The sequence below is a fragment of the Eumetopias jubatus genome, unplaced genomic scaffold (assembly GCF_037043125.1).
Source record: "Eumetopias jubatus isolate StellerSeaLion01/CBP00866 unplaced genomic scaffold, mEumJub1_p1.0 scaffold_7, whole genome shotgun sequence".
In the NCBI taxonomy this organism is placed as follows: Eukaryota; Metazoa; Chordata; class Mammalia; order Carnivora; family Otariidae; genus Eumetopias; species Eumetopias jubatus.
The window spans coordinates 135,229,441-135,257,354 of record NW_028274813.1 but is presented as its reverse complement, the minus strand read 5'-3'; the positions used below and the strand labels follow the sequence as shown (position 1 = coordinate 135,257,354).

At 35.9% G+C, this 27,914-nt stretch overlaps 1 protein-coding gene across 3 annotated transcripts in view; it reads right to left on the bottom strand.

Annotated features, from left to right (window-relative positions):
* LRRC28 (leucine rich repeat containing 28) overlaps positions 1–27,914 on the bottom strand; it is a 157,364-nt gene that overhangs the window by 94,483 nt on the left and 34,967 nt on the right. For all 3 annotated transcript variants that reach the window (XM_028122821.2, XM_028122819.2, XM_028122820.2), the window contains exons 4-5: positions 25,510–25,547; positions 24,474–24,611 (exon numbers count right to left, since the gene is read on the bottom strand). In XM_028122821.2, the coding sequence (XP_027978622.1) occupies positions 24,474–24,611; positions 25,510–25,547 (176 nt within the window). The remainder of the gene's footprint in view (positions 1–24,473; positions 24,612–25,509; positions 25,548–27,914) is intronic.

Sequence of the window (27,914 nt, the reverse complement as noted above, 5' to 3'; positions counted from 1 at the left end):
TGGCACTGGATTATAACCCATAGAATAAAATAAATATCTATGAGTTCTTACTGGCGTGAAGAAATAAAAGAGGGAAAATTCCTTACAGATTTCAATTAATATAGGCACCTGGGTGGCTCAGTCAGTTAAGTCTTTGACTTCGGCTCAGGTCATGATCCCATGACCCCCATCTTGGGCTCCCTGCTCAGCAGGGAGTCTGTTTGTCCCTTTCCCCCAGCTCGTGCTCTCTCTCTCTCTCTTAAATAAATAAAATCTTTAAAAAAAGAATTTCAATTAATAGATGTAGAAGAAACAAGGGAAATACAAATGTTACATTAAGCAAACATCACAGTAATCACCATTGCAGTCAAGAATGCTGATGAATGCTAAAATCAGAAAGTGAAGGTCTGAGGAGAAACAGCTTAATGACATAGTTTTGAAGTATTTCCAAGATACTTTTCAAATTACAAAGGGAAAATGAAAAGTGGAGAAACCCAAAAGCCATCAGCTTAACCGAGAGATCAAGGTTAATCACCAGCAATCACAAGTAATAAGACACAGTGATATCCTGTACCCCCGAACATAATGCGCTGAGAAGAACACAAGATCACTTTAGTGGTATTCTTGCCAAAAATATATAACCTCAATCTAATCATGAGGAAATAGCATGTTCCATATAAGGTCTATTCCTGTGCTAAGACTCTAGGATTCCAAATCAGTATCATGGCTTCACCAAAATCTCCCTAGGAAGAAAACTACAAAAGATAATAAGAGGTAAGACTACAAGACAGAAAAATTTAATTTCCCAAAACAGAAATAATGGGTATTTTTTTTTTTTTTTGCTTTTTGTTTTCTTTTTAGGATTTTATTTATTTATTTGAGAGAGAGGGCAAGAGCAAGGGGAGGAGGAGCAGAGATTGGGACAAGCAGACTCTCTGCTGAGCTGGGAGACCAATGCGGGACTCGATCCCAGGACCCTGGGATCATGACCTCAGCCGAAGGCAGATGCTTAACCGACTGAGCCACCCAGGTGCCCCAATAATGGGTATGTTTTTAAAGGCATATCATATATCACACACATACATATTATCAGATGACTGAAACAGGACTGTCAAATTTTTATAGCATGATATCTTTGGGTCCCATGCAGGATCAAGTGTGACAAGTCTCTCTCCCTTGGGTGCCCAGATAATATAGTCCTTTCTCCTTAAACTTTGACTATAGGAAGCAGCAAACATTTTTCTCCATCTTCCTTTCCAGATATGTGCCTTTTCCCTCTGACTTTGTTTTCATTCATTTAATATTAATTGACTACCCATGTGAAAAGCAGGGAACCAAAAGCTGTGGGAGATACAAAGATAAGTAAGATTAATCACCTAATGTCTCAAATTGCTTCTATGGTTTCTGATACTTCTAAAAATAGGATTTTTGAAAGTTGCCCAGTTTTTCCTTTTTTTCTTTTTTTTTAAAAAAACAGTGGAATCATTTGCCTGACTCAACTAACTATAACCTCCCTGGAAGTTGGAAGTCCCTAAAAGACACAATCCTGACTTTTATGAAAATCACCTCTTCACTTGTCCTTTCACTTTTACCACCCAAGTAAGCATCCCTGAAGACTACGATTTAGTTTTGCTTATTTTATAACTTTATATAATTGGAATCATATACCACGCATTCTTTGTGACTGGCTTCTTTTGCTTATTTGTGAGATTTAAACATACTGTGAAATGTAGCTGCCTGCCTCTTTTCACTGTTGTATAATATTTCATTGCCTAAATTAACCACTTTGATCTTTTTTCTTGTTAAAGGACATGTGTTGTTTCTTGTTTGGGGCCATTATGAATCTTGTGAACTTAATGGACATTACAATACCTGTCTTTTGGCTCATTATATATGAACATCATCAACACTATAGGGTATGACAGTCCCTATTGCTCTACGAGTTCATAAATGCTTAGTTTTGTCAACCTTTTGGGGTCTAGTTGTTATTTAGTGGAATCCTACTGTGGTTTCAATTTGCATGACCCTGGTGATTAATGAAGCTCAACATATTAACATGCATTTATTAAGCATTTAGATTTCCTCTTTAGGGAAGTATCTATTTAAGACTCCTGGTGATTTTTAAAGCTAGGTTGTTGGTCTTTTTCAATATTGATTTGTAGGAGTTCACTACAGATATAAGCCTTTGTCAGTTACATGTACTGCAAATGTTTTCTCCCATGGTGAGACTTACCTTTTCATTATTTGACCATCTATGTCAAATAGCAGCAAACTCTGTCCACCACCCCCATGTCAATTCTGGCTGACCATCCAAGTTTCTTTTTTTTTTTTTTTTTTTAAGATTTTATTTGACAGACAGAGACACAGCGAGAGATGGAACACAAGCAGGGGCGTGGGAGAGGGAGAAGCAGGCTTCCCGCGGAGCAGGGAGCCCAATGTGGGGCTCGATCCCAGGACCCTGGGACCATGACCTGAGCCGAAGGCAGACGCTTAACGACTGAGCCACCCAGGTGCCCCACCATCCAAGTTTCTATACAAAGTTTCCCTTATTATTTATATGCATCATTAACACATTGTCCTTGATCACTTTCAGGCTACAATGGCAGAGTGGCTGGGACAAAGATGGTATTCCGCTTCCTGTTCAATTTTTGTAAACGTTCCAAGTGCTTGAGAAGAATGTGTATTCTTCAGTTGCAGAATATGTTTTACGCATTCCATTAGGTGAGCTTTAGATTTGAAAAACAGGTTACAGAAATAATTTGAGACCTAGGATAATATTATCTTCTGCCTGAGAAAATTTCTATTTGCTGCTGTCAGGCACTTGGGGACATAAGCAATCTGAATGCAATGTCAGGAAGTTTTATGGTTTTGACAGCCCAGGTGACTGGAAGCTGGGCTGCAGTCCATACAAAGGCTTTCTTTCAGATTCACCTTATGAAGTGTTTCACCTGCAAAAATACCTCAGTATATATTCTAACAGGTAAGGACTTTTTAAAAATAAACCCACAATACTATTATTATACCTTAAAAAAATCAAGAATTTCTTAATATTGTCTAATACACTATCCACGATCAACTTGCCCTGGTATTTACAAAACATGTTTTTTGCCAAATTCATTTAAATCAAAATCCAAAGAAAGCCCAATAACTGCATTTGGATGATAGGATTCTTAAGTCCCTTTTGATTTATAATAGTTCCTTCCTGCTTTTTTTCATGTTTTCATTTAAAATATTGGATAACTAAGGGGCACCTGGGTGGCTCAGTCAGGTAAGCGTCTGCCTTCGGCTCAGGTCACGGTCCCGGGGTCCTGGGATCGAGCCCCACGTCGGGCTCCCTGCTCCGCGAGGAGCCTGCTTCTCCCTCTGCCTCCACTGCTTCCCCTGCTTGTGCGTGTTCTCTAATAAACAAAATCTTAAAAAAACTTGATATCTATTCCAGAATTTCCAGCATTCTAAATATGATTTATTGTGTCTTCATGGTGTCATTTAAAATATTTACCTATCCCTTATATTCCCTGTAAAATGATAGTTAGAAAAGCTTAAATAGATCCAGGTTCAATTTTCTTTGGTAAGACTGTATCTTAAGGGCAGGGCTATCTACTTCCAGTTGCATCACACTGGGAAGGATATAATGTCTGCTTGACCTACTTTCAGTGATGTCAAGATTAATTAATGGATCTAGGTGTCACCAGCCTGATCCATCCAATACAAAGTTCTCTATCGACTTTTTACCTAGTGGTTCAGGAAGCTATTAATCATCTTTGCTGCTAGATACTACAAAGTATTGATTTTCCTAATTTCAACATTCTATATTTATTAGCTCTAATTGTTCCATATAGAAAAACTCTCCTTCATTCAACTAGTTACCCTGAAATATAATTAGTTTAGAAAAGGCAGAATAATGTTTAATTCTTTCCCTTTAAATTTTTCAAAGAACAAGTTGGTATCCTACCAACCTCTGGAGTTTACCAATAAGTTTTTTGTTTTTTTTAAAGAGCAATATTATGAACACAGAAAAGTTTATATATCTGATGCATTTCAATCCATTTCAATTATCATTCTCTTTGATGGTCAAACTACCTTTGACTTCTGTATTATTTTCACATGACCCCAGCAGTCTTTGATTAGTTCCCTGTTTTCAGGCACATGTCTTGTGCCTCAACCAAGCAACTCAGGTTTGTTTCTATGGGAAATAGCTTGTAAAGATTGCAGTCTCTTTGGTGTGGGAATTCTCTACCACCTTGTGAGCTCAGCAGTGCCTTCAAAACAGACTTTTTCCCCCTATCCAGTTTTTCTAATTGTCCTTAAAAGGGGGTTGGGCTGAATTATCCAGTCTGTCAATCTTGTAAACAGAAGTTCTTCTTCAAATAAGTAAAGCAAAAAGCATAAGGAAACAGACTAATCGAAAAATCTGTGAAGGAGAGTACCAAAAAGTTTTTTACAGACAGCTTCCCTCAGCTGTATGCCATAAAAAGAAAGCCTAGTTCAGAATAATCAACTGGCTGTGACAGAATTCAGAAAAGCTGCAGGACTGGAGATTCAGATCTTGGTTCAGAGTGGTTTTGTTCCTGAACCCAGAGGTTGGTTCCAAAGGTAGTTTTCTTAATTCATCAGCTTAAGAATCTGCAAAATATCACCCTCACACTGGACTAAGAGCAAAAGTAAAAGTCAGTTAGGAAGCAAAACAGAAAATAACCATTAACAGGCCTAATTAGTACGTTTAGGAGTGGCAGCAAAATGAGGAGTCAGGTAACACCCACCAACACACTGTCTGGACGCTAAGATTCTTACAGACTGTAACGAACAAGTTTTTAGTACTCCAAATGCTAAGTGTATGTATCTAAAGCTGATGTAAGAAGGGAAGGATCCTACAGAAAAAAAAGACAAGGGCACCATTCTTTCAAGAACCTTTAGGATTCTCTCCCTTGAGCAGCAAAAATAGTCAGGAACTCCTTTGTTAGATGGCTAACATACAAAAATATATGAGATTCACTATATGACTTCAGCCATTTTTGTTCCAGTCTCACACACAAGAAACAGTATTAATGGATCTTTAGTAAAAAGCATACCCTTCTGCAGTTGAGTCTCAGATGAGCCCACAGCCATGGCTCACCCAACCCTGACTGCAGCCTTGTGAGATCCTAGGCTGGAGGATCAGGTAAGCTCTGTCTAGACCCCTGATCCACAGACACTGACATAAGAAATGTATGGGCTTTCTTAAACTGCTAAATTTGTGGTAATTTTTATGCAGCAATAGATAACTAATATAGTACCACAGGTTAGTACAATGCCTAAAAAATTTACTATGTATTTCTGCTAACAGCTTGGAAAAAACACTGGACTGAGAATCAGAACCTGGTGTAAGTCTTGATTGTACCTGAATAACCTTTCCGTGCCTCAAGATTCCTTACCTATAACCAGGGATAAAACCTGCCCTGAGAATAAAAGAAAATGAGTGAAACATTGTGAAAGTTATAAAGCACTAAATAAACCCAAATCCAAAGGCTTCTAGTCAATAGTTCTGCTACCATCATCTCTCACCTGGGTTATTTCCTTGGTCTCCTAACTTGACTCCTAGTGTTTGTCCTGGGCTCCTTCTGTACACAGACGCCTAAGTGATCCTTTTAAACTTAAGTCACTTCATCTCACTCCTCTGCTCAGAATCCTCCAGTGACTTTGCATCACATGTGGAATAAAAGTCCATAATGACCACGGTCAGACATAATAAGTCTTTTACTGTTAATAAGTACAGTATATTGCACCTTAGCAAGATTCTCAATTGCAGTATCTTTAACTTACCTTTACAACTGAAATGGTAATGGAAGTCAGAATAGTGGTGCCTTGGAAGAGTGCCCTTGGAAGGGGTAACAGTGACTAGAAAGAAGCACAAGGGTGCTTGTGGAGCTCTGGTAACATTTCATTTATTGATTGGGGTGCTAGTTACAAAGTTATATTTATTTTGTGAAAACTCACTGAGAATATGCTTTTTATTTTTTTTTAAGATTTATTTATTTGGGGGGATGAGGGGGGTGGAGAATCCCAAGCAGACTCCCTGCCGAGTGCGGAGTGCAACCTGGGGCTCAATCTCATGACCCTGAGATCATGACCTGAGCCAAAATCAAGAGTCAGATTCTTAACCAACTGAGCCACCCAGGCACTCCCCCCCAATGTATATACTTTTAATCTGTATACTTTTCTACACGTACATTGTTTTACATTAAAAAAATGAATGAACTGGATTAGAATCTTTGATCCCCCCACTTACTGGCTGTGTAATTTCTAGCAAGACAGTCTATCTAAGCTGCAGGTTCCTCATCTTAAAAAGAAGTAAAAAAACAATAATACCTATCCCATACTATTAAACTGATAAATTAACAGAAAAAACAGAGTTAAGCACTTAATAGCATGCCCGGCCTAGTTTAAATACTTAGTAAATGTGCCACCAATAACAATAATCTCTTGATTATATGGAGAAGGAGCAAAATATACCACGTTTTAGAGTAACTGTTAAGATATTATTATTGTTATTACTACCACTAGTACTACTAGCAGTAACAATGAGTCCAATGCATTTAAAAGATTAAATTTACTAAGCAAAAATAACTACATACCAGATTGCACTCATGTTCAGAATTACACAGTAACCACTAGATACCACTTTCTGTCTCTGACAACAGAGACCTCCCCTCCGCCCATCTCTAAGTTAGCCAAAACCTTGTTAGAACAGTGCCCCCTCTCTCAGGAAAGCAAAGTCAGTCAGTCTCCATGGGATGTGGATTTTTTTTTTTAGAAGATTTATTTATTTTTAGAGAGAAAAAGGAAGAGAGAGAGCACGTGGGGGTGAGGGGCAGAGGGAGAGGGAGAATCTCAAGCAGATTCCCCACTGAGCATGGAGCCCGACACGGGGCTCGATCTCACGACCCTGAGATCACGACCTAAGCCAAAATCAAGAGTCAGACGCTTAACCAACTGAGCTACCCAGGCGCCCCAGAATGTGGATGTTAAGAGCACGGGAATAACTGAATAGCAGAAGAATGAGATAGGGAAGGGAAGAACAAGGGAGGAATCCTGATGTGAGGAACAGGCCATTTTAGAAAATGTTTTTTATACATTAATAACCTTCTGACCACTTTTGGTCAAGAAGTTTGTGACGTATCAGTACTCTTTCTTCTTCTTTTAGATGGCATTTTTACAATGAGAAATCTTACTGATTCTAAAGTTGATGTAATTTGACAACTTAAATTTATATTAAATCCATTTTGTTCCATATTACAACTAATAAAGCTTTAGTATAATTTGGAGCACGCACATTATATTCTCCTCCATACCCTACCCACATCCTCCCAAATGTGAATAAAGAGTCAATTGTTCATCCCTATTTGTCAAAAGCCTTATAAGGGATGAGATAGTCTCTCCCTCTCTCCGTGAAAACATACTTCAGAATTACCTGCCTCCAGCGTTTCCATACAGTCTAAAGCCAATTTAAAAAAGATCACGAGGGTGGATAACCGGCCCTCATCTGACAATGAAAGACAGAGCCTAAAAGAAATACATAAAAGTTTGAAGGAGAAAAAAAGCGGGGGAAAAAAATCCTTAGGCCTCAAGGCTCTTCTCTAAATTCAGAGGCAACAGACTTAAGACGACTGCGGATATGCCAGACAAGAGGCCCCAACAAGGAGGAAAAGCAGCCAGTGCTCAAATATTCAAGCAAGCAGCCACTGCAGACCCACTGAGAGGACAGGGAGCACTGCATGATGCAGAGAATTATGATGCCCACACCGTGCAGCAGAGACATCCAGCAAGCAGGGGCCAGACATGCTGTCTAAAATCAAGCCTTTTGGGTTTTTTTGGTTTTTTTACATCTCAGAGTTTTCTTTCATTTCCTCACACAGAAGCACATTACGTATGTATATTACCAACTCTTTCATAGTATGCTATTTTGAAAGGCAATACAAATGTATAAAATAACTGAATGGAGTTAACTAAATTTGATGTATTATTTACTAAAAAAGGAAAGTTTTTTTTTTTTAAGTTTACAAAGGTAAGAAGTTAAAAACATAAAGATGAAGGGTAATTTTGGGAAAGGAAACAATACATCATTTAGTGTACATGTGTGTTTAAACAAAATGGACTTTTATTTCGGTGGCCGTGGGTTAGCTGAGTTCCTTTAAATAGTTAGGGATTTGCGAAGCGCAAAGCTCATGTAACGTAATCTGTGTTTTCCGCAAATCCCCATCGGTCTACTTACTTAAGAACCCATGCTTCCTGGCTGGATGCCGGCATGCCAAACCTGCCCAGTCGTGCATAGTTTTATTTCTGTTACTAAATTAGGAAACCAAAGCGGGCAATGTCTGGGCCAACAGCAAAGAGAAAAGGCTCGGCATCATTAGTCGGCTTGTCTTCTTAAAAGCCAGATCATTATAAGATATTTAATTTTTAATTAGAGATACCAAAATAATTTAGCCTAATAAGGAGCAATACTAAGAAATAATTAAATGAAGACAAAGGGAGAAATACAAACGTTTAACAAAGTATTCTTCTGAATAGCCTTAATGATGTTGAAAATAAACTACTACCATTCAAGGCTTAATGTCTCAATGATGGCTACTGAAATACTACCTTATTTTTTTAAGCAGTGAGGAAGAAATAGGAAGTTATTCATCACAATTTTTACAAAGATCTACTAACATACTTTATGTAGAGCACTGTTTAGAGAAACTAAGTGGAGCATTCAGAGACCTGAGTAAAGGAACACAAAGCAGGATTTCAAAAGAACAAAATCACTTTGTTTATTTACAAATTTTAGAATGACAGAAAAATACAGAAGGGAAAATCCAATTTTCCACATTCCAAATTTCATTTTCCCCTAATTAGCATATCAGGGTGTTTCAAAAGACGATAGTTGTTAAATAACATTCCTTAAAGTATTTTAAACACACCTGATACTTTCTCAAAAGCTAAAGCTTGACTCGAAGGGTGCTGGTAGAACTTTAGTTCTTGCAATATCTGAGTGATATTTCTTATAAACATTTTGTTAAATATTGAGACATTTCAAAGTAGTATTTATTTTACTTTAGTTCCTTCTATGCAAGAACTTAAAAATTTAAATATATGCTATAAAATCTATATTTTATATGGATGAAATGTACATAAATACCAGAATTTACACATTTATAGAAAGATTAAAATTTGAGCACTATAATAGGCCCTGAAAGGCTTGATTATAAAATATGACTTAAAAGAAAATGATGTTCGCAGTTTACTTCCCAACCTTAAGCAATATAGACTTTTATATTTATAAAGAAGCCACAAAGAGAACTCTTCTAGTAACCATCCTAATTGTTTGGTATCCTTTCAACTAATCTTTTTACACATATTTCCATGATTTTTATTCAACAACGAAATGCATTTAGGTAGTCTGGTGTGAGACAAAACCCTGAGTCTTTCTCTTCTTTTTGCTTAACTCCCACCACCACGATCTGGCCATCAGTGAGGAGCAGAAGCAGGTCCACAGGGGTTGGACAAGCAGAAGCAATCTCCCTCAGTCTCAAGGCATCCTTCAATTGTCCATCCTACTGAAGTCACAATGCAAACCATGTCCATCTGGCCCCCTTGTCTGGCCCTTCACTGTCCCTATATTATTGATAAGAGGCACAATGCTGCGGGAGGCACAGTAAAATTAGAGACAAAAGCTTCAAGTCATAAGTTACATAAATAAAAAGCAAGTAATAGATTGATCAGAAATTATACTCAAAAGTATAATAATCCCCATTGATCAGTGCAGTAAAAGGTCTTCCAGGCCCTCATTTTTACCTCCTTACTGCAACATAAAGAAACATGTATATAGATGAAATACCCAAAAAGAAGGAAAAATTGATTTTCTCTGGTTGTAAAAAATCAATGAAATTTATTTTTCAAAAGAAATTTGAAAAGAAAAACAACAAAACTGAAAGACCTACATGGTATTTCCAAACTTCCTATAGAGTTACACTAATCAAGCCAATGTGGTGTTGTCATAAGGAGAGACATAAAGACTAACAGAACATTAGAAATCAACCCATATGTTTACAGACAACTGATTTTCAACAAAGTTACCAAGAAAATTCAACAAAGAAAGGAAAGTCTTTTTAACAAATTGTGCTGGAACAACTGAATATCCCATATATAAAATAAAAGAACATGAAGAGGCAAGCCACAGACTAGGAGAAAATATTTATACATAATACCTCTGATAAAGGACTTGCATTCAGACAAGAGTAGGGTTGGCAAACTTGCTCTAAGGGGCCACTTAGTAAACAATTTAGGCTTTGTGAATCATAGAGTCACTGTCACAACTACTCAACTCTGACACTGTAGCACAAAAGCAGCCATAGACAATATGTGTATGAATGGGCATGGCGGTCTTCCAATAAAACTTTATTTACAAAATCAAGTGGAGGGTCAGATTTGGCCCATAGGTCAGAGTTTGCTAACCCCTGGTCTCTAACATCTCCTTCCAGGTTAGCTGATTCTCATTCTATGAGAGCAATTTCACAACTCTGTAAGTTGTAGATCACTGATAGCAATGTAAAATAATCCTTGTTCATAAACACAAAAATAAATTATTTCCCATGGAGAGACAACCCTCTGTCCCTGTGGAGAAAACCAGCTTTGTTCCCATTTCAATATTCTTAATCTCTAAATGTTCTGTTCTTTGCATCCTCCTTTGAACTGGTTATAATACCTTAGCAGTCTCCTTATTAACAGGTTAAATTAAAGGTTTAATACATTTTAAAATTTTTATATCTGTATGGAAATCACGATCTTACCTTTTTTTTGTGAAAACTATCCTTTAACATCAGAACGTATTAAGAACTCTTAACAACTATTAATAAGAACACAAACAACTTAGGGGCACCTGGGTGGCTCAGTTGATCGAGCGTCCAACTCTCGGTTTCAGCTCAGGTCATGATCTCAGGGTCCTGGGATCGAGTCCCCTGTTGGGCTCCCCACTCAGCAGGGAGTCTGCCTGTCTCCCTCTCTCTGCCCCTCCCCCACCCCGCTCGCTCTCTCTAAAATGGATAAATCTTTAAAAAAAAAGAACACAACAAAATTGAGCAAAAGATTTCTAAATAGATATACTTCACCAAAGAAATGGCAAATAAGCACAAGAAAAAGATACCATCTTAGTCTGTTCAGGCTGCTATAACAAAATACCATAAATAGGGTGGCTTAAAAACAACAGAAATTTCTCACTGTTGTGGAGGCTGGGGAAGCCGAGATCAAGGTGCTGGCAGACCCAGTGTCTAGTGAGGGCCTGCTTTCTCATTAACACCTATTTTCTCATGGTGACCTGACGTGGTGGAAAGGGTGAGGGAGCCTTCTTGGGCTTCCTTGATAAGGGCACTACTCTCATTCTTGAGGGCTCTGCCCTGATGACCTAATTACCTCCCAAAGGCCCCACTTCCTAATACCATCATCTTGGGGGTTAGGATTTCAACATACGAAATTTGTGAGGACATAAAAGGATGCTTAATCTTCAGTTACTAGGGAAATGCAAAATAAAATCATAACGAGTTGCTACTATACAGCTACTAGAACAGCCACAATAAAAAGACTGAAAATACCAAATGCTGGCAAGGATATGGAGGGACTAGAACCCTTATACATTGCTAGCAGGAATGTAAATGGTATAGCCACTTTGGAAAACAGCTTAGCACTTTCTTTCAAAGTGAAAAATATAGTTAATCACACAACCCAGCAATTCTACTCCTAGGCATTTACCCAAGAGTAAGGAAAACATTTGCCCACAAAAAGCTTGTGCACAAAGCTTCACAGCAATATTATTCAGAACAGCCCAAATTAAAAACAATTTAAATGGTCAATCACCTAGTGAATAAACAAAATATGGCATATCCATACAATAAAATGTTACTCAGCAATAAAAAAAACCCAAACTACTAAAACACAAAACTGTATACAAGAACATTATGCTAAGTAAAATAAGCCAGACACAAAAGGCTACATATTACATGATTCCATTCATACGTAATTTCTAGAAAAGGTGAAACTATAGGAAGATGAGCAGTTGGCTGGGGGTAAGAACAGGGGCTGGTGACAAACAGGAACTGGGGAACTTTTGGGGACAATGGACAAATTCTAGAACTCGATTGCGATGAGGGTTCCTCAACTGTGTACATTTAAATAAAATTCATCAAATGGAACATGTAAAATGGTAAATTTTATGCTGTGTAAATTATACCTCTATAAAGATGTTTTTAAAAAATCAATGGGCAGTAGTTTAAATAAATTAGTAACTCATGCCAGGAACATTACTGACATTGTTATAAAGATTAACAAGATACTACTTAGAGGACTTTAAAAAAAAGTGATGTGGAGGAAAACAAGTTGTGTACGGGTCACACTTTGTAAATTGATTACACAGAGAGCTCTGGAGATAAGGAAATCAAGGTGCCATTTCTTGCTTTACTGTTTCTATATCATAACTTTACAGAGTTTCTGACTTAGAAGTAGTTAGAAATTTAAACTATCAATAGGAGATAAACAGACATGATACACAAATGCTCATGCCTTGTATTATGTCATGTCTTTTAGCATCAGAAACAGATTTTTGACACTCACTCCATGCCCTTCATAAAATGAAACCTGTTAGCATTAGCATAAATTTAAGAATGTTGGATTTTAGTGGTAGAAGGTATATTAGAACCCATCAAGTTAAAACTATGTACCACGCTGAGTAAGAAAATGGAGACATAGGGATTCAGTGACATTAAGTTTATAGGCTTTTGCTTTATTGAAAGTTCACAGTTCTTAAAGCTCCATGGAATTCTAACTGTAGGAAATTCAAATAGCTTTAGCCATAAAGTCCAAAAGCAATTTCACAGGATATCATAGGCAAACCAAGAGCATTCAAATAAAATAGACACAATGATTGGCACTTTAGAAAAAAGTTCTTAAGTACAGAATAGGTAAGATTGTGCTAACTGTCGAATTACAAAGCTGATTTGATCTACTGTGTTAAGAATCTCAAAAGACAAACAGACTAAAACTTTCATTTTTCTCTTTCGTTTAAAATTAACAGTATTCTATAGTCTATATTTAATATATCACTCACTAAATGTGATATAAATTTTTGGTTCTTAAACTGCTAAATAATTCAGCGATTTGATATGTGTGAAATATATTTTCAATTATGCCACTGGATCATTTCACTTTAAGTGAACAAAGCATGGAAATTTATCTCTGAACAAGAGCAGCTCCTCTTGTGTGTATACAGACTGTAAGACAATATTCCATGTATATAAGACAGTATTTGTGACTCTCCACTGATTATGCAGAAAAATTAGTAAAGAAAAGTTATCTCACATACTCAAATAGGTAATATTCAGTCACCTAGAGAGAGCAGGCAATATGAAGAACTGCACCACAGAAATCATAATTTGGGTTTGGGATATATACAACAATATGCATAATTGTGCCTACTTTTTGAAAATGTTTTCCAAGCTATATTTGCTCTGCTTTAGAGTAAACATCCTTTTCAAGTCATGCAAAGAGAAAATCATAAAAATATTTCTTTGGTTACTCAACTGAAGACTTAATAATTCAATTTAATCTTATTCGACTTATAAAAACTTAAACTTTCATTCATGAAAATATACATTTAAATTTTAAAAGGAGGCAAAAATGGATACGGGAAAAAAAATTCTGAGATTAAACATCCATGTGTATCTTTCAGCTATTATTTCCAATAAACTCGATTATTTCAACATTTTACAAAATGACTATAAAATTACAGCAAAAACTCGTTTAAGGACAACAGATTCGTGTTAAGAACCTAAATGTATAAGTAAATAATATGACTTCTACAAAACCTGCTGTTACTCCCAAAAAAATAAATACTAAGACACTGATACTGATACTGTAAGTTCACACTAAAGTAATGAATGCCAAACTTTTGAAACTAAAAATAAAAAAGTCATCAAAACAAGACCTGCCAGACTTTCTCTTTCAGAATGTCAGCAAATCTAGTGAAGAAACAGAGAATATATAAAACCAGCTAATGGACATTCATTTTTAAAATCCTTTGACACTTCAACAGCCAGTTTTTACTTCAAGTTTCCTCATTTACAAATAAATACACAATGAAAACTAACACAAGTCGTTTAAAAACAACATATCTGCGTACGATTTTGATTTTTTTTAAAAGGAATAGGAGGATTAAACAAAGAACTGTGATGTCAATTGTGTGTCAGGGAGTTGGTAACAAACCATATCAAACTAAATTTTAATTACTTCTCATTACATCAACCCTTGGCAAATCATAAAGCTTTTCATTTACTAAAACAATCATTACCTTTAAAATTACTTGTACAGTAGACAATATGACTTAAAACCTTTAACAGGTTAAAACAATGTAAAGATGAAGTAAGCAATGAGTATGTTCAAATAAAATATGAAACAAAATAAAGGTTTTATACCCTGAAGACAATATTTTTAGGAAATACCTATTCAGCATATAACCTATATTCTACCAGTTAGTTTTTCTCCACAATTATATACAGTTTGACCTAAAACAGCATATTGAAATCAAGGTTAAAAAAAAAAAAAAAGACAGCTATAAAATAACAATGAAAATATAATCTTTTTAAATGTATCTATTTTAAAACTTGTCTTTTCCAAGACTGGTTCACAAATACAAATCAAATCGCAAATACAATACAAATTAAAATATAAAAAAACATATTTAATGCTCAAAAGCTCTTTAGTAAAAATGAACTACGAACCCCAAGTTTTGCCAAGATATCAAAGCTATGATAGAAATTACTCACACTACCTTAAAAGTACTGCAAGTTGATTTATGTCCAAAAATAACAATTCAATCTCTGAATTCCCATTAAGTTGTGCCTAAAAAAATACATTTTATAAGTTCTCAGTAACATTCACTCCAAAAGATTAAGATCATTTATATTCATCAGCTTTTAATACCAATTCCTGGTATTCATGATAAACATATGGTTATGAACCCATTATGGGCTTCTCTCACTGCAACCACAACACTTTTGGCAAATTATTTAAGTGGAGCATTTTAACTGCCGAAGTCATTTTTCAAATCTGTAATTTAGAAAGATAATCCCAAAAGGAGTGTGTGTGACAGACTAGGAGTTGAATATATTGCAGAGATAAAACAATGGGAAATACTCGAATCCAAATCATTGGATCCTGAACACCACTTACACATCAGCTCAGTCTCTCAACGTTATGCATGACTTTTCCTTAAATCCTCTTCAGCTGACCTCTGCACTGTCTCCACGGCTCCCACCAGCACCATGCTCATAATAGACCATGGTGGAGAAAATTAATTGTACACAGAAAGGGAAGAATAACAGTACTGCATGTAAAGTAAATTTGGAAGTATTCCCCTTGGGATTTCAAATTGGGTCGCTGCTATTATGATGTTAGCTGCTTTTAAATCTTTTCACAAAGGAATGGACCATGGAAAGGAATTCAACATCCCTTAGCCAGTAGTATGATTGATGGGAGAGGCTTTCCAAGTCTGAAGGACTAACTTTTCTCCTTTTGCCTTTTTTTAAAAAGTATCATCACAATGAACTTTTGTTTTTCAGATGCTTGGCATGTGTTCCGCCAATTCCCTTCACATCTTTCCTAAAAAGGAGTACTTTCTGTATTAACTTGACACTGAAAAGGATGCATGGTCCAGAAAACAAAACTTTTTTTCTTTTAGAAGAATCTTAATGGCCATTTTTATTCCAAGGTTTTTGCCCAATTTTTAAATCTTGGGAAAGTTTGTAAATAAAACTTTAAAAGTTTTAGCTCCATTTGTAACCAGATTGTACAATATGTAATAGTATCAAATATAAAAATATTTTTTCTGAGAAACCCATGCATTTTAGTATACTGAGATAATGTTATGTAAAAACCTGAATAAAAAATCTTTATGTTTCTATAAAGTAATATGTATTTAGCTATGGTATAAAGTTATCTTACTAATAGAGTGTTATGTGTAACAAAGATACTAATAAAGTAATTTATATGCCTATAAGAGACAATGAAAGAACAGATTGTGAAGATGAGTTTAGAACTCTGGTAGACAATTTATTCAATTACCCCGTGGTCATCTAGCAAGCTGAGGATGGGTAAATTGTTAGATTTTATCCCTCTGTCCATTAGTTGTCAAATAGGTAACTTAACCACTCTGTACTGTACCCAGATAACTCAGTACTAAACACACTCAATAATTCTTTCTCTATCCTGTCTACTCTCTTCCTTGAAAGTACAAATATTAGCCTAAAGTATTAGACAATAAAACATCATAAGCTCCTTTGAAATCTGGGTCTAGATTTTGTGCACCTTCACCATTTCCACTTCCTCTAGTACATAGCATGGTACTTTGAACCAACAAATATTTTTTGTTGGGCAGATGAACAGTAAGTCAGTGCCCCAGGTAATCTAGATAACCCTACAAAATAAAGTCTATTTATATATAATGCTGACCATATATATATATATATGGCCTGGTGACACCAGAGGGGTGCTCTACCAGAGATTAATTATTTAGATTCTTTATTAGTGAAAAAATGTGCTAGCTAGTTAATTTACCAGCACTGATGTGGAATCAGTGAAAAGCTGAGTCTCCCTAGGAGGGTAAATTACCCCCAAATTACTATGGTAGCCACCAAGGAGGGTAACAGAGGGTGAAGAGCCATGATAATTTGAGGGAAGGGGGTACAATAAGATCCTTTGTGTTTTGAGGATTCCCTTTGAGTTGATCTCTGAGTGGCAGGCACGAAGAGATGGCAATGAAACCAGGGCTGCCCCCATGTTCCTGAAGCCACCCAGCATCCCTAGAAACTAACCCAGGGAACGCCAATGTGGATCACCAGTGACCAGTCTATACCCACAGGAACGGGGTCGGCACTTCTGAAGAAGCACTACAGCCTGTGCTATCATCTGTCAGAGTACACCAATGACGTCTCAACAATCGGGGTGTGAGCAACAGTGGAAGCCTAGCATGACCAGGCTCCATTCCTGCTGTGTGCTCTCCAGGAAGAAGGCTGATCTGTTCCTCCCTGCCTCCACGTTAGACCAATGAGCACAAAAATTTCAAAACAATTTAGGTGGCGACAGGACGGGTCTAAGAAGAGATACTAAATTTCATTTCAATAAAGCAATGAGAGGCTCAACTAGAAGAAAAACACATTTTAAGAAAAAAATAACAAACTTGACCATACTTGAAGGCTGAGTTTTTGGAACAATTCAGGCTAGTTATATGTAGCACATATTTCTGTGTTTGAGTATTTTATTTTTGCAGACATATGTGCTTTTGTGTGCTTTCACTATTTTTTAAAATTTTTATTATTAAAATACAACATAGACTGCTTTAATGTTTTTAATTTGGACTAAAAGTCTTTCCTTTTTTGGTATGCAAAACAACTTTCAGGGATAAAAAAAAATTTTTTTTTAAATAGGCTGATTTTTATGCCAGATGTCAGCAACATCTTTTCTGACTCCTGGTTACATTTTGTTGTTTGTTTGTTACCACAATCTTCTCTCATGGGAGTTTACAGCAAATCACAAAAGCATCAGGCTTCTGTTGACTATCAGGAGTGAGCGGATGCTTCTAATATCCACTGGCCCTTGTGGTCTTTACCAAAGGGTGAATCACAAAATGTTTGGCAAGCAGCTCTGCACTGATGGAAATCTTTCCTTAATATTCCTTTATTTGCAAGTGCATGGTATTTGTCTTCCTAATAAATCACATACATAATTTTACTTGATCAAGTTAGAAAAAGTCTTTGGAATAAAATGAGTTTAAATTTGTTCTCTAACAAATACTCTTCCAAGTAGAAGGCAACATATAAATGTTTAAGTGGTATGTAATTCATATATATGAAAGCATGCAGGTTAGCAATCAGATGAGAAATCAAAGAAAATGTAATGGACTCCCACTTCCAAACATGACAGGGTCACTGACACCAGACTTGCTCCCCACCAAAATACAATAAAACTACTCAAAAACAGATGAGGCAACTGTGTTCAAGCAACAGACTGGAAACACAGACCTTTGATCCTTGAAGAGGTGAGTCCTGTGTTGGAATGTGGCTTTCTGCCAAGGGGTGCACTCTGGGCCACAGCACAGGGAAGTGGAACCCAGGCGGAGCTCAGCAGTCTCAGAGAGCAGAAGGACCAGAGATCCGACCTGGAGAGCTGAAGCAGCCGGAAAATGTAGGACAGCGGAGCAAAGGGGACAAAACTGTGAGGTGAAAAAGTGCTTAATCAATGGCATACTGGAGAGAGCAAAAGGAGTCAGTGAGCAGAAGACAGATCAGCAGATGTATCATGCAACGTTCAGATCAAGAGGAAAAAAATTGTTTTAGAAGAACAAAGCCTCAGTGACCTGTGACACAATATCAAACGATTTCATGTGTGTGACTAGAGCTCCCAAAAAAGAGAGGAAACGGGGCAGAAAAATATCTGAAGAAATAATGACAGAAAACTTCCCAATTTGGGAATCAAGAAAACCCCAACCAGGATATTTTTAAAATCCTGCATTGTGGCACATCCTAAACAAACTGCTAACAAAAGATAAAGAGAAAAATTTTAACAGAGCCATAGAAAAAGGTATTATATACAAGGTAACAATGATACAAATTGCAACTGATTTCTCATTAGAAACAATGGGGTCAGAAGACAATGGAAGGTCACCTTCATAAAGTGCCAGAAAGAAATCCTGTCAATTGAGAATTCTATATCCAGAGAAAATATTCTTCAAAGATAATGACAGTTTTGCATAAAGAAAACTGAGATAGTTGATTGCCTGAGGACCTGCACTACAAGGAAGGACTTCAGGCTGAAGAGAAATGATACCAAAGAGAAAATACATCCACAGGAAAGAATGAAGAGCATGGGTAATAGTAAATATCTGGGTTAAAAACAAAGAATATCTTTTTTATTACCTTGATTTCCTTTAAAGACAATTGACTGTTGCAAAATTGACACTATATTGTAGGGCTCATAACATAAAGGAAAAATACTATATAAGAACACAAGGAGGGTAAATGGAAGTATACCACTGGGAAGAGTCTTAAAATTTATATTAAGTGGTACAACATCCTAAGTAAATTGTAATAAGTATATATATATGAAAACATATATCCATAAAAAGCCTTACACAAGAATGTTTAATATTAGCTGTATTCATCATAGTCCAAAGTTAGAAGAAACCCATATGTCCATCAAGAGGGAAATAAATATATGAACTGTATATTCAAACATTTGAATACTACCCTGCAAATTATAGAAGAATGGACTACAGATACATGTAAGGGAATGGATGCATCTTGAATATATGGCTCCACTTATACTATGTTCAACAGCAGATCCCATTAATCTGTGGTCACAGAAATCAGAAGAGTGTTCACCTATGGCAAACAGACTGGAAGAGACATGAGAGTACTCTCTGGGGTAATGGAGATGTTCTATATCTTGACAAAGATGCTGATTACATGGGTATATACATTTGTCAAAACTCAGAATTGTACATCTGTGCATTTCACTATATGTAAATTTTACCTCAATTAAAAAAAACTGTAAGAGAAGACAAAAATATGAAGAACAAAAATTAAAAGAAAAATACAAGAGGGTCTTCAAGGATAACTGTTCAAGTTCAGTGTTGGGTATACGGGGATTCATCATTCAATTGTCTACTTTTGTATTTCGAATTTTCCATAATAAAAAGTTTTTTAAAGGCAAAGGCAATAATAATGTATTAATACATTTAAGTTAATGTATTGTGCAATGTATTATTAATACACAATATTTTGTATATTTGAAATTTACTAAGAGAGTAGATCTCAAGTGTTCTCAACACACACAGGGTAACTGCAGGAGGTGATGGGTATGTTACTTAGTTTCATTGTGGTAATCATTTCACACTGTATACACATATCAAAAAAACGTTGCATACTGTAAAAATATGATTTTTATGTGTGAAAAATAAAGATCAAAAGTAAAAATTTTAAATATCACAGTAAAAAAAATATTCATTTAACCTTTCCCTTATGGTATTTGGATACAAACCTACAAAACTCATTGCCAAACAAAATACAAAGTTATTAAAATAGTAACTTTTTAAAAGGGGAATGAGGCCTGCTCAGAAAAAGTACTTCCAGATTCCAAAGTTCTTATACCATAAACCATGACTCAATAATTTTAGCCAGGGAGATTTTTTTTGAGTGATGATTATTTATTCTTCTTGGAACCAGTTAAATCCATATTATTAAATTAGCCTTATCTTTCAGGCTGGATTATGGACTAAGTCAGGAAGATATTTAAAGCAGGTGTATCAAGAACCTTTCTTCAGTCCAAGGTGCGTGTCTGTCTGAGTTTGTTGGAGCCCCACGCACAGATGACTCGGAGCTACCCCTTGGGTGTTCTCTGGTCAGTGCTCCGCTGCCAGTATCCATACCTCTGGGGCTGAGGCTTTCTCTACAGAAGGCTGCTGCTCCACCACATGTGTAGGGACAAGTACCCCCTCATCTAAGCAACTCTGAACCAATACTTTTTGGGAGCTGATGTTTAAATGCTTAGGCCTCTTAACACTTGAGCAGGATGATTCCTTGTGTTTTACACAGGATTAAGCTCTCAGTGCCCACTATGGTGGCTGGTGGAGGAGTTTAGAGCGTGCCACCCCAAAATATGCCAGTCTAGCATATTAATTATTTTGAGTTAAAGGCGCTGAAAACTGGCAGATGCAAGAAGGCACTTTGACCTTCCCTTCCTAAAAGCACAAAATAAAATTCCCATGTAAAAGGTGTCTTCCCTGTACCAGGAGGAAGGAAGACATTCTTATCACCAGAGATGGAGAGTAGAGGCCAAGGGAGATCTTACCAACCAACCTTGTTAAACAACCCTTACATTCCTAGTCACTGTTTCACAATTAACTGCCCTAAGCCAAACCCCTTTGTCTTACCACATTTTCACAACTACAACTCTTTGTCCAACCTAGTGTATAGGTGTTTGGCTTTAACTGCTTCTTTGGGTCTTCATTTCTCTGATAAAGCTTCCTTTGCACAGGTAAAAATTACTAAATAAAATTTGTATACTTTTCTCCTGTTGATCTTTTTTTTTTTTTTTAAAGATTTTATTTATTTATTTGAGAGAGAGAGAGAGCACATGAGAGGGAAGAGGGTCAGAGGAGAAGCAGACTCCCTGCTGAGCAGGAAGTCCGATGCAGGACTCGATCCTGGGACTCCAGGATCATGACCTGAGCTGAAGGCAGTCGCTTAACCAACTGAGCCACCCAGGCGCCCTCCTGTTGATCTGTCTTAATTCTCCTGCTGACCTGTTAGTTAATTCTTGGGCCCAGCTGGAGACCCTAAGAGCGCAGAGGAAAAATTGTACCTCCCCTACACGGGCTTAGTAACATACTCTAATCTGTCTCTACATTCCTCTATCCTGTCACCACTTCACACCAGTGTTCTCTGTTCCTCCCAAAAAACTACCTGTGCTCAGTGTGAGGTGGTGGTGGGGGGGAGAACATCTAAGAAAAAGGGTGCAAAGAATGTTGTAGAGCTATCTTAATAAGCACAGAGCCTATGGGCCTTAAGGACACAACCAGTGATTGGGATACTAAAGAAAACTTAGTAAGGGTCTGCCTCCATCTTCTCTCTGTATATCTGCTTCATCTTTCTTCCTTTTTTCTGTTTCCCAGTCTGTATGGCTACTTCCCAGCACCTCACAAGATTACACAGCATTGTGCAATAGCCCAGAGAGAAAAAGAGACTGATTTTCTTTTTCCCATTTCCCCTGATGTGTCTTACTTTCTTTCCTTCTCCCCCACCAGCCTCTTCCAAAATTCCCAGGATAAGAACTGTTCTGTTTGCATCAGGTACCTACACCAGCACTAATCAACTGTAGAGATAAAGCCATGTCACAAGGAAGGAAAAAGGCAGTACATTCAAGCTAACAGAATGGGGAAAAGGGACATCCCAGAAAATGGGTCCCATCCACATGGCTGCTACCAGGTAGGTACTGGCAGACAACTCAACAGAATCAACCATATGAGTCATGCATGTGGTTGAGAAACTGTTGAAAATACTCGACCTTCGTCACAGCAACAAGGACATACTCATAAATATCAAACTATGTGCAAATTTCAGGGCATTCATGAAACCCCTACAATTCATTCTTAGAGCCTAATCTTAAAACTCTCTATATATGCATCTGGATTTTTCAAATGTTTCAGATTTTTCAAATACTGGTATAAAATTTTTCAAAATTTTAAATATTGAGAATGAAATTATATTCAAAGGTTTTTCAACTACAACAAATGCACATAATGAAATGTTAAGTCTTTCAAGAAGTAGAAGTCTATACATAATAGCCTGGACTAGGTAGAAGGGGCTAACTAACAATCAAATATCAACTGGAGTCTATTGTCATCAAATAGAGATAACACGGGAGTCCCTCACTTTTTTTTTTTTTTTTTTTTTTTGCTACACTTAGACTACCTTCCCATTTTATATGCCCAACATGATCAGAAACCTGGGGGATATGTACCTAGCCCCTCCCATTCAAATCATAACATATGAAATTACCTCATAGAGATAAATAAAGTGAATCAAATAATGAGTAAGGTCTAGTCCACTGCTACTGATGATGGCCTAGAAAGAAAAAAATCTACACACGGCTCAGTCAAAAGTTTCTATTCAAAGTACAGCTATTACTGTATATAATTTTACCCAAAACAGACAAAACCAAACATATACAACAGATGAAAGCTATGGAAATAAAACCAGCAGTAAATGCTTAAAATCTATTATGCAACACGTGAGATATAAATTAAAAATTAGAAGCAAGCAGTCAGAAAACCTATACCCTTCACTGGTCATTAGGAAGTAGTCAATGATATTAGTAGCACATCCTTAACCTCTAAGAGTATATAATGGAAGGAAATGACCACATTCTACCACAAAATGGTCTTATATTACAGGAAAAAACAGAATAAAAGAACAATGGTTTAACAGAAGTGTATTTCTCATATGCTCTTTAAGTATATATAAAAAGGGGCTTCTGAATACAGTATTATATCCATGTATCTTGATTTTACAAGAGATCTTGTAGAAGTTTCATATATGAAAATACGAAAACCCAAAGTATTATCTTTACTGATACATTTCCTAGGCAATCTCCCAAAGAGAATCTAATTTCCTGAGTATCTGAATATATAAACTTGATGAAAGCTAGAATGATAAAACACCACTGAGCCTGATTTCATACAATAAACTCTAAAAGAAAGATCAGATTCCTACACCATATTGAAATTTTTGTATTAACTATCGTTGGAAAATGTAAGACAGTAATTATATAGGGTTAAAGAATTTTTTAAGCAGACTGTACTATTTTTGTAAACAATATTGAACCTATATTATTAAGGCCGCACATAAAGTTTAAAAATTAATGAGTTACTGTGTTTCACTTAGAAATGTTTGTATTTAAAAGACTTTAGAGAAAGTCTTTTTTATATCACAAAGAAATATTACAGACTTTTTCATTCATGGGTTAAGCATGAGTAGTTTTTATCATTCTCATGTGACCCTGAAGTTCCACAGCAGGTAGTAATTTGTAATTTTGGTTGAGTCACACATTTCACCTGGATACACTAAGAGACTGGTTGGTGTTCCTAAGTTACTAAGTAGAAATAATCTTCGACAATGTGACATCTGCATTTTTCTCTGCTCATTCTTGAATGCAAAGTAACTTTCATATAATATTTAAGGCACAAGTTTTTTTATTTTAACATACTTCACCTTTTTTTTTAAATATGGGAAATGACATATGACAGAATTTGCAAATGTGTGGATTCACAAAGGAAGGCCCCTTTATGCCCCTTGTAAGAAAGTCAGTGGGTTTAATGGTAGCTCAGGAGAACGCAGAATGTCAGTACTATACATATATACATCACATTCTAGGAGGATGTTCAGTAGGCAGAACTGACAATTAGTTCTAGGATTCAAATTTAAATTCTACTATGAAATTCTAGTAAGATTAAATCAAAATTACTGTACATCATTTATCTCACTAGAGAATGACAGAAAACACTGTATTTCCTTTTTGGGTACTAAAATGATTACATCATGCAAAGTTCATCTAAACTCTCTTATGTAAAATATCCAGAACTGAATTACCTTTTTGTACAAATATTTCACCAGAGGAGTGACTTGAAGGGGCACTGATCGCAATGCATAATTGTAGTAATTGTAGCTAAAAACATAAATGCCACCTTTTTATGTCCATATCAGGTAAAATACCCTTAGACACATTTCACCCACATTCTTTAGTTTCATCTTGAAACAAATGGACCATCCCATATCACAAATACACCCAAAGCTCACTGCCTAGACACACAGCAAGAAACAGAAATAAAAACAGATTTGTAAATAGACAAACTATTGTGTGCTACAGACTAGGATTACCTGGAGGTAGGAATTGCAGTTGGTTATTAGCTAATCGAAGATGACGTAAAGCTCTCAGACGACCAATTTCTGGGCAAACAATTTCTAAGGCATTGTCACTAAGATCCAAACACTGGAGTTTTACAAGAGATCCAATGGCTTCAAAGAGAAAAGAAAAGGCAAAATTAATTTGACCCAAGTGTTATGACAAATCTTTAACGCAAGTACTGCTAATTATAATATCTTAATATCCCTGCTTCTGTTGCAAAAATAGTAAAAACATAGATCAAAGTAAATTTTATAGGAGTGATAAGACTTCAACCTTGATATAAAATATGATAAGTTAAAAAGCCCATATAAAAATGTTACACTGTAAAGCATTGCTTAAATAAATAAATGATGAAACGATATATAAGGTCTTTCTGTCTAAACAAAATTCTTAGCTGGATTTATTCAATTTAAAACTTAAAAGACCGCCTGGGTGGCTCAGTCACTTGAGTGACCGACTCTTGATTTTGGCTCAGGTCATGATCTCGGGGTTGTGGGACTGAGCCCCATGTTGGGCTGCACACTTGGAAGGGAGTCAGCTTGAGATTCTCTCTCTCCTTCTCCCTCTGCGCCTCCCCTATACACATGCTGTGCTCTTCTCTCTCTCTCTAAAATAAATAAATCTTTAAAAAAAATAAAAATTTTGGGGTGCCTGGCTGGCTCAGTCAGTGGAGTATATGACTCTTGATCTCAGGGTTGTGAGTTCGAGCCCATGTTGGGTGTACAAAATACTTAAAAAATAATAAAAATAGATTAAAAATAAAAATTTTTTGAATTTATCATTTTATTATTTACCTAACAATTTATCCAATAATAATTTACCTAACCATTATAACCATTTTAGACTTACTATTTAATCAAAATTGTTAAACTGAACTTACTAATCTTTGAAACTAATAAAGATGCTTTATAAGTAAAATTCCCTAATACTCATCAAAATTTGTTCTACTATTATAAAGGAAAGCATAAACTATGGTACCTCCTAACTAAAAATTGGAAGTGGACTTACCTTCTGGAACCACAACTATGTTATTCGAGTGAAGGTACCTGGGGGGAAAGAAGAAAAAAAAAACTTGCTATCATCCAGTACTTTTGCTAGATAACCAATCTGTAAAATGCTCACTTAGAAATTTATCAAACATAAAGGAACCAAAGCTTTCTATCATACCCTACTCTAAGTGCACGACACAAAACCTGCGGTCATCACAGATAACTAACAGCTTGAGAATGATATTTTATGCTGGAATTGCAAATATTAAACCCATTTACTGATTTAAGTTATTTTAAAATAAAAGCATGCACAATGGATATATTTTGAGGTATTTTTTTAAACTTATAAAACAAATTACTAGTTTTCCTAGTTCATTTTAAAGTGTTCAGGTTTTCAGAAAAACACGTATTGGGTAAAGAAAATCAACACTTGTTACGTAAATGAAAATGCAACTTTCAATTTCTAAAGAATAACTTCACAAAATAAATCAAAGCTATTTCCAGCTAATATGCTGACTGAGAACGAAGAATGGAGAGATTAAATACCGATCATTTACAGTATCTGTAAAAATACTCAACTGTCAAGCTACATAATTTATTTCACAGCAAAAGGAATCTCATAAACAAGAATCAAATTCTTTTCTTAAAAAAAAAAAAAGTTACCCCGCTGACAAGTCCAGACAAGCCTAGTAAATAACACTTTCCCCACTGAAGTATCTTTAGCACACTCTGGTGGAGACTTTATGCAATCAGCAGCAGCCAACTATTCAGAGCAGAACAACAGTGACAACAGGAGATCACATAATTTTAAAAATAAATTTATATCACTGATTCTGAGACAAGAGACCTAGATTTTTTTATGTTTTCAAATCTATCATTGTATTTGTTATACCTCATAAATCTTCATAAAATATTTTTAAAAGAATTTTGAATTTTTCTACATTTTTAAGCCTAACATCAAATGTTCAAATGTCACTGACACAAAAGAAAGACACAAAAGTAATACATTTAAGGTTATTTAATGCTGCACTAAATAGATTTTTGTGTAGGTATTAACCTGCTGGGTCTACACAATTTAAACAATTATTCCATTCTATATTTTATTCCTTGCTTTGTGTATATAAAATGATTTCACATTTTAAAATCAATATTCTTTAAGCATTAATTTTAGGAAGGAATACCTAACTGATTTATCAGATGACCCTAAAATTTCTTTGGTGCCAAAAGACCATATGTAAATAAATGTGTAAGCACACACACATATACACATATTTGCATTTGTTACACAAAAGCCAAGGTGCCTGGACACCAAAATAAAGAGACAACTGATTTTTCAGTTACCCACAAAATATTTGCCTAAACTCAAGTTCTACATATGCAAAAGGACCTTAAAATGAATGCCCAAATCAAAACATGAACTAAAGTATCATTGTTATGAAGGAAATTAAATATATATTTTAACATATTAAATTTACCTACACTAAAATCAAGATACAGTCTACAGAAAGAATAGAATATTCCCAATCTAACTACAAAACATAGGTGTGCAGGGCCATCCCTACCAAGTGAAACACCATCTCAACTCAAGTTATTCTGATGTGCAAGTGATAATCATCACTGGTGGGATGGATCAGAGAACAGGCTCTGGAGCCGGAAATGAGTGCACCTCAGTAGCCATGTGCCCAAGGGAAAATTACTCAACTTTTCCCTTGCATAATCTATAGAAGGAGAGAATAGTAACACCAACAACATCAGGATATTGTAAGGATTAAATGAATCAATAAATGTAAAGCTCTTAGATCAGAGGATCATGAATGCCGTTGTTACTGTTATAGTTATTGTGAGTCATCTATAATCAAAGGTTTAGCAATTTTAAGTCTCTTTACTTGTTTTTTGTAATTTCAAAGTAGTTGAAATGTTGGTGTTTCAACGTGACTAGTTTTCATCATGTTCTCCTACAGTGCAGGAGCTTTCATTCATTGCTGGCAACAATGCAAAACAATATGGTCACGTTGGAAAGTAGTTTGGCAGTTTTTTAAATAAAATTAAATATGGACATTTACTTAATAGTGATATGCCAATGTCAGCTTATTTTTGACAAATGTATCATGGAATTTTAAGATACTAACAACAGGAGAAACTGGGTGAGAGATGTCTAGAACTCTCTACTCTCTTTACAACTTTCCTATAAATATAAAATTGTTCCAAAATAAAGAATTTTTTTTTTAATTAAAAGAACAGGGCTTTTATTTCCAGCCATGATGGAATAATAGGGACCAGATTTACCTGGCTGCTATAAGCAACAGGAAAATTGAATGTAATACATGAAACAATTATTTTCAGATATAAAAAACAGGCAATTAGGATGTTACCTGAGAAAGAAGGGACAAGGCAAGCCACACAATGTCCCTAGCTTTCTACCCG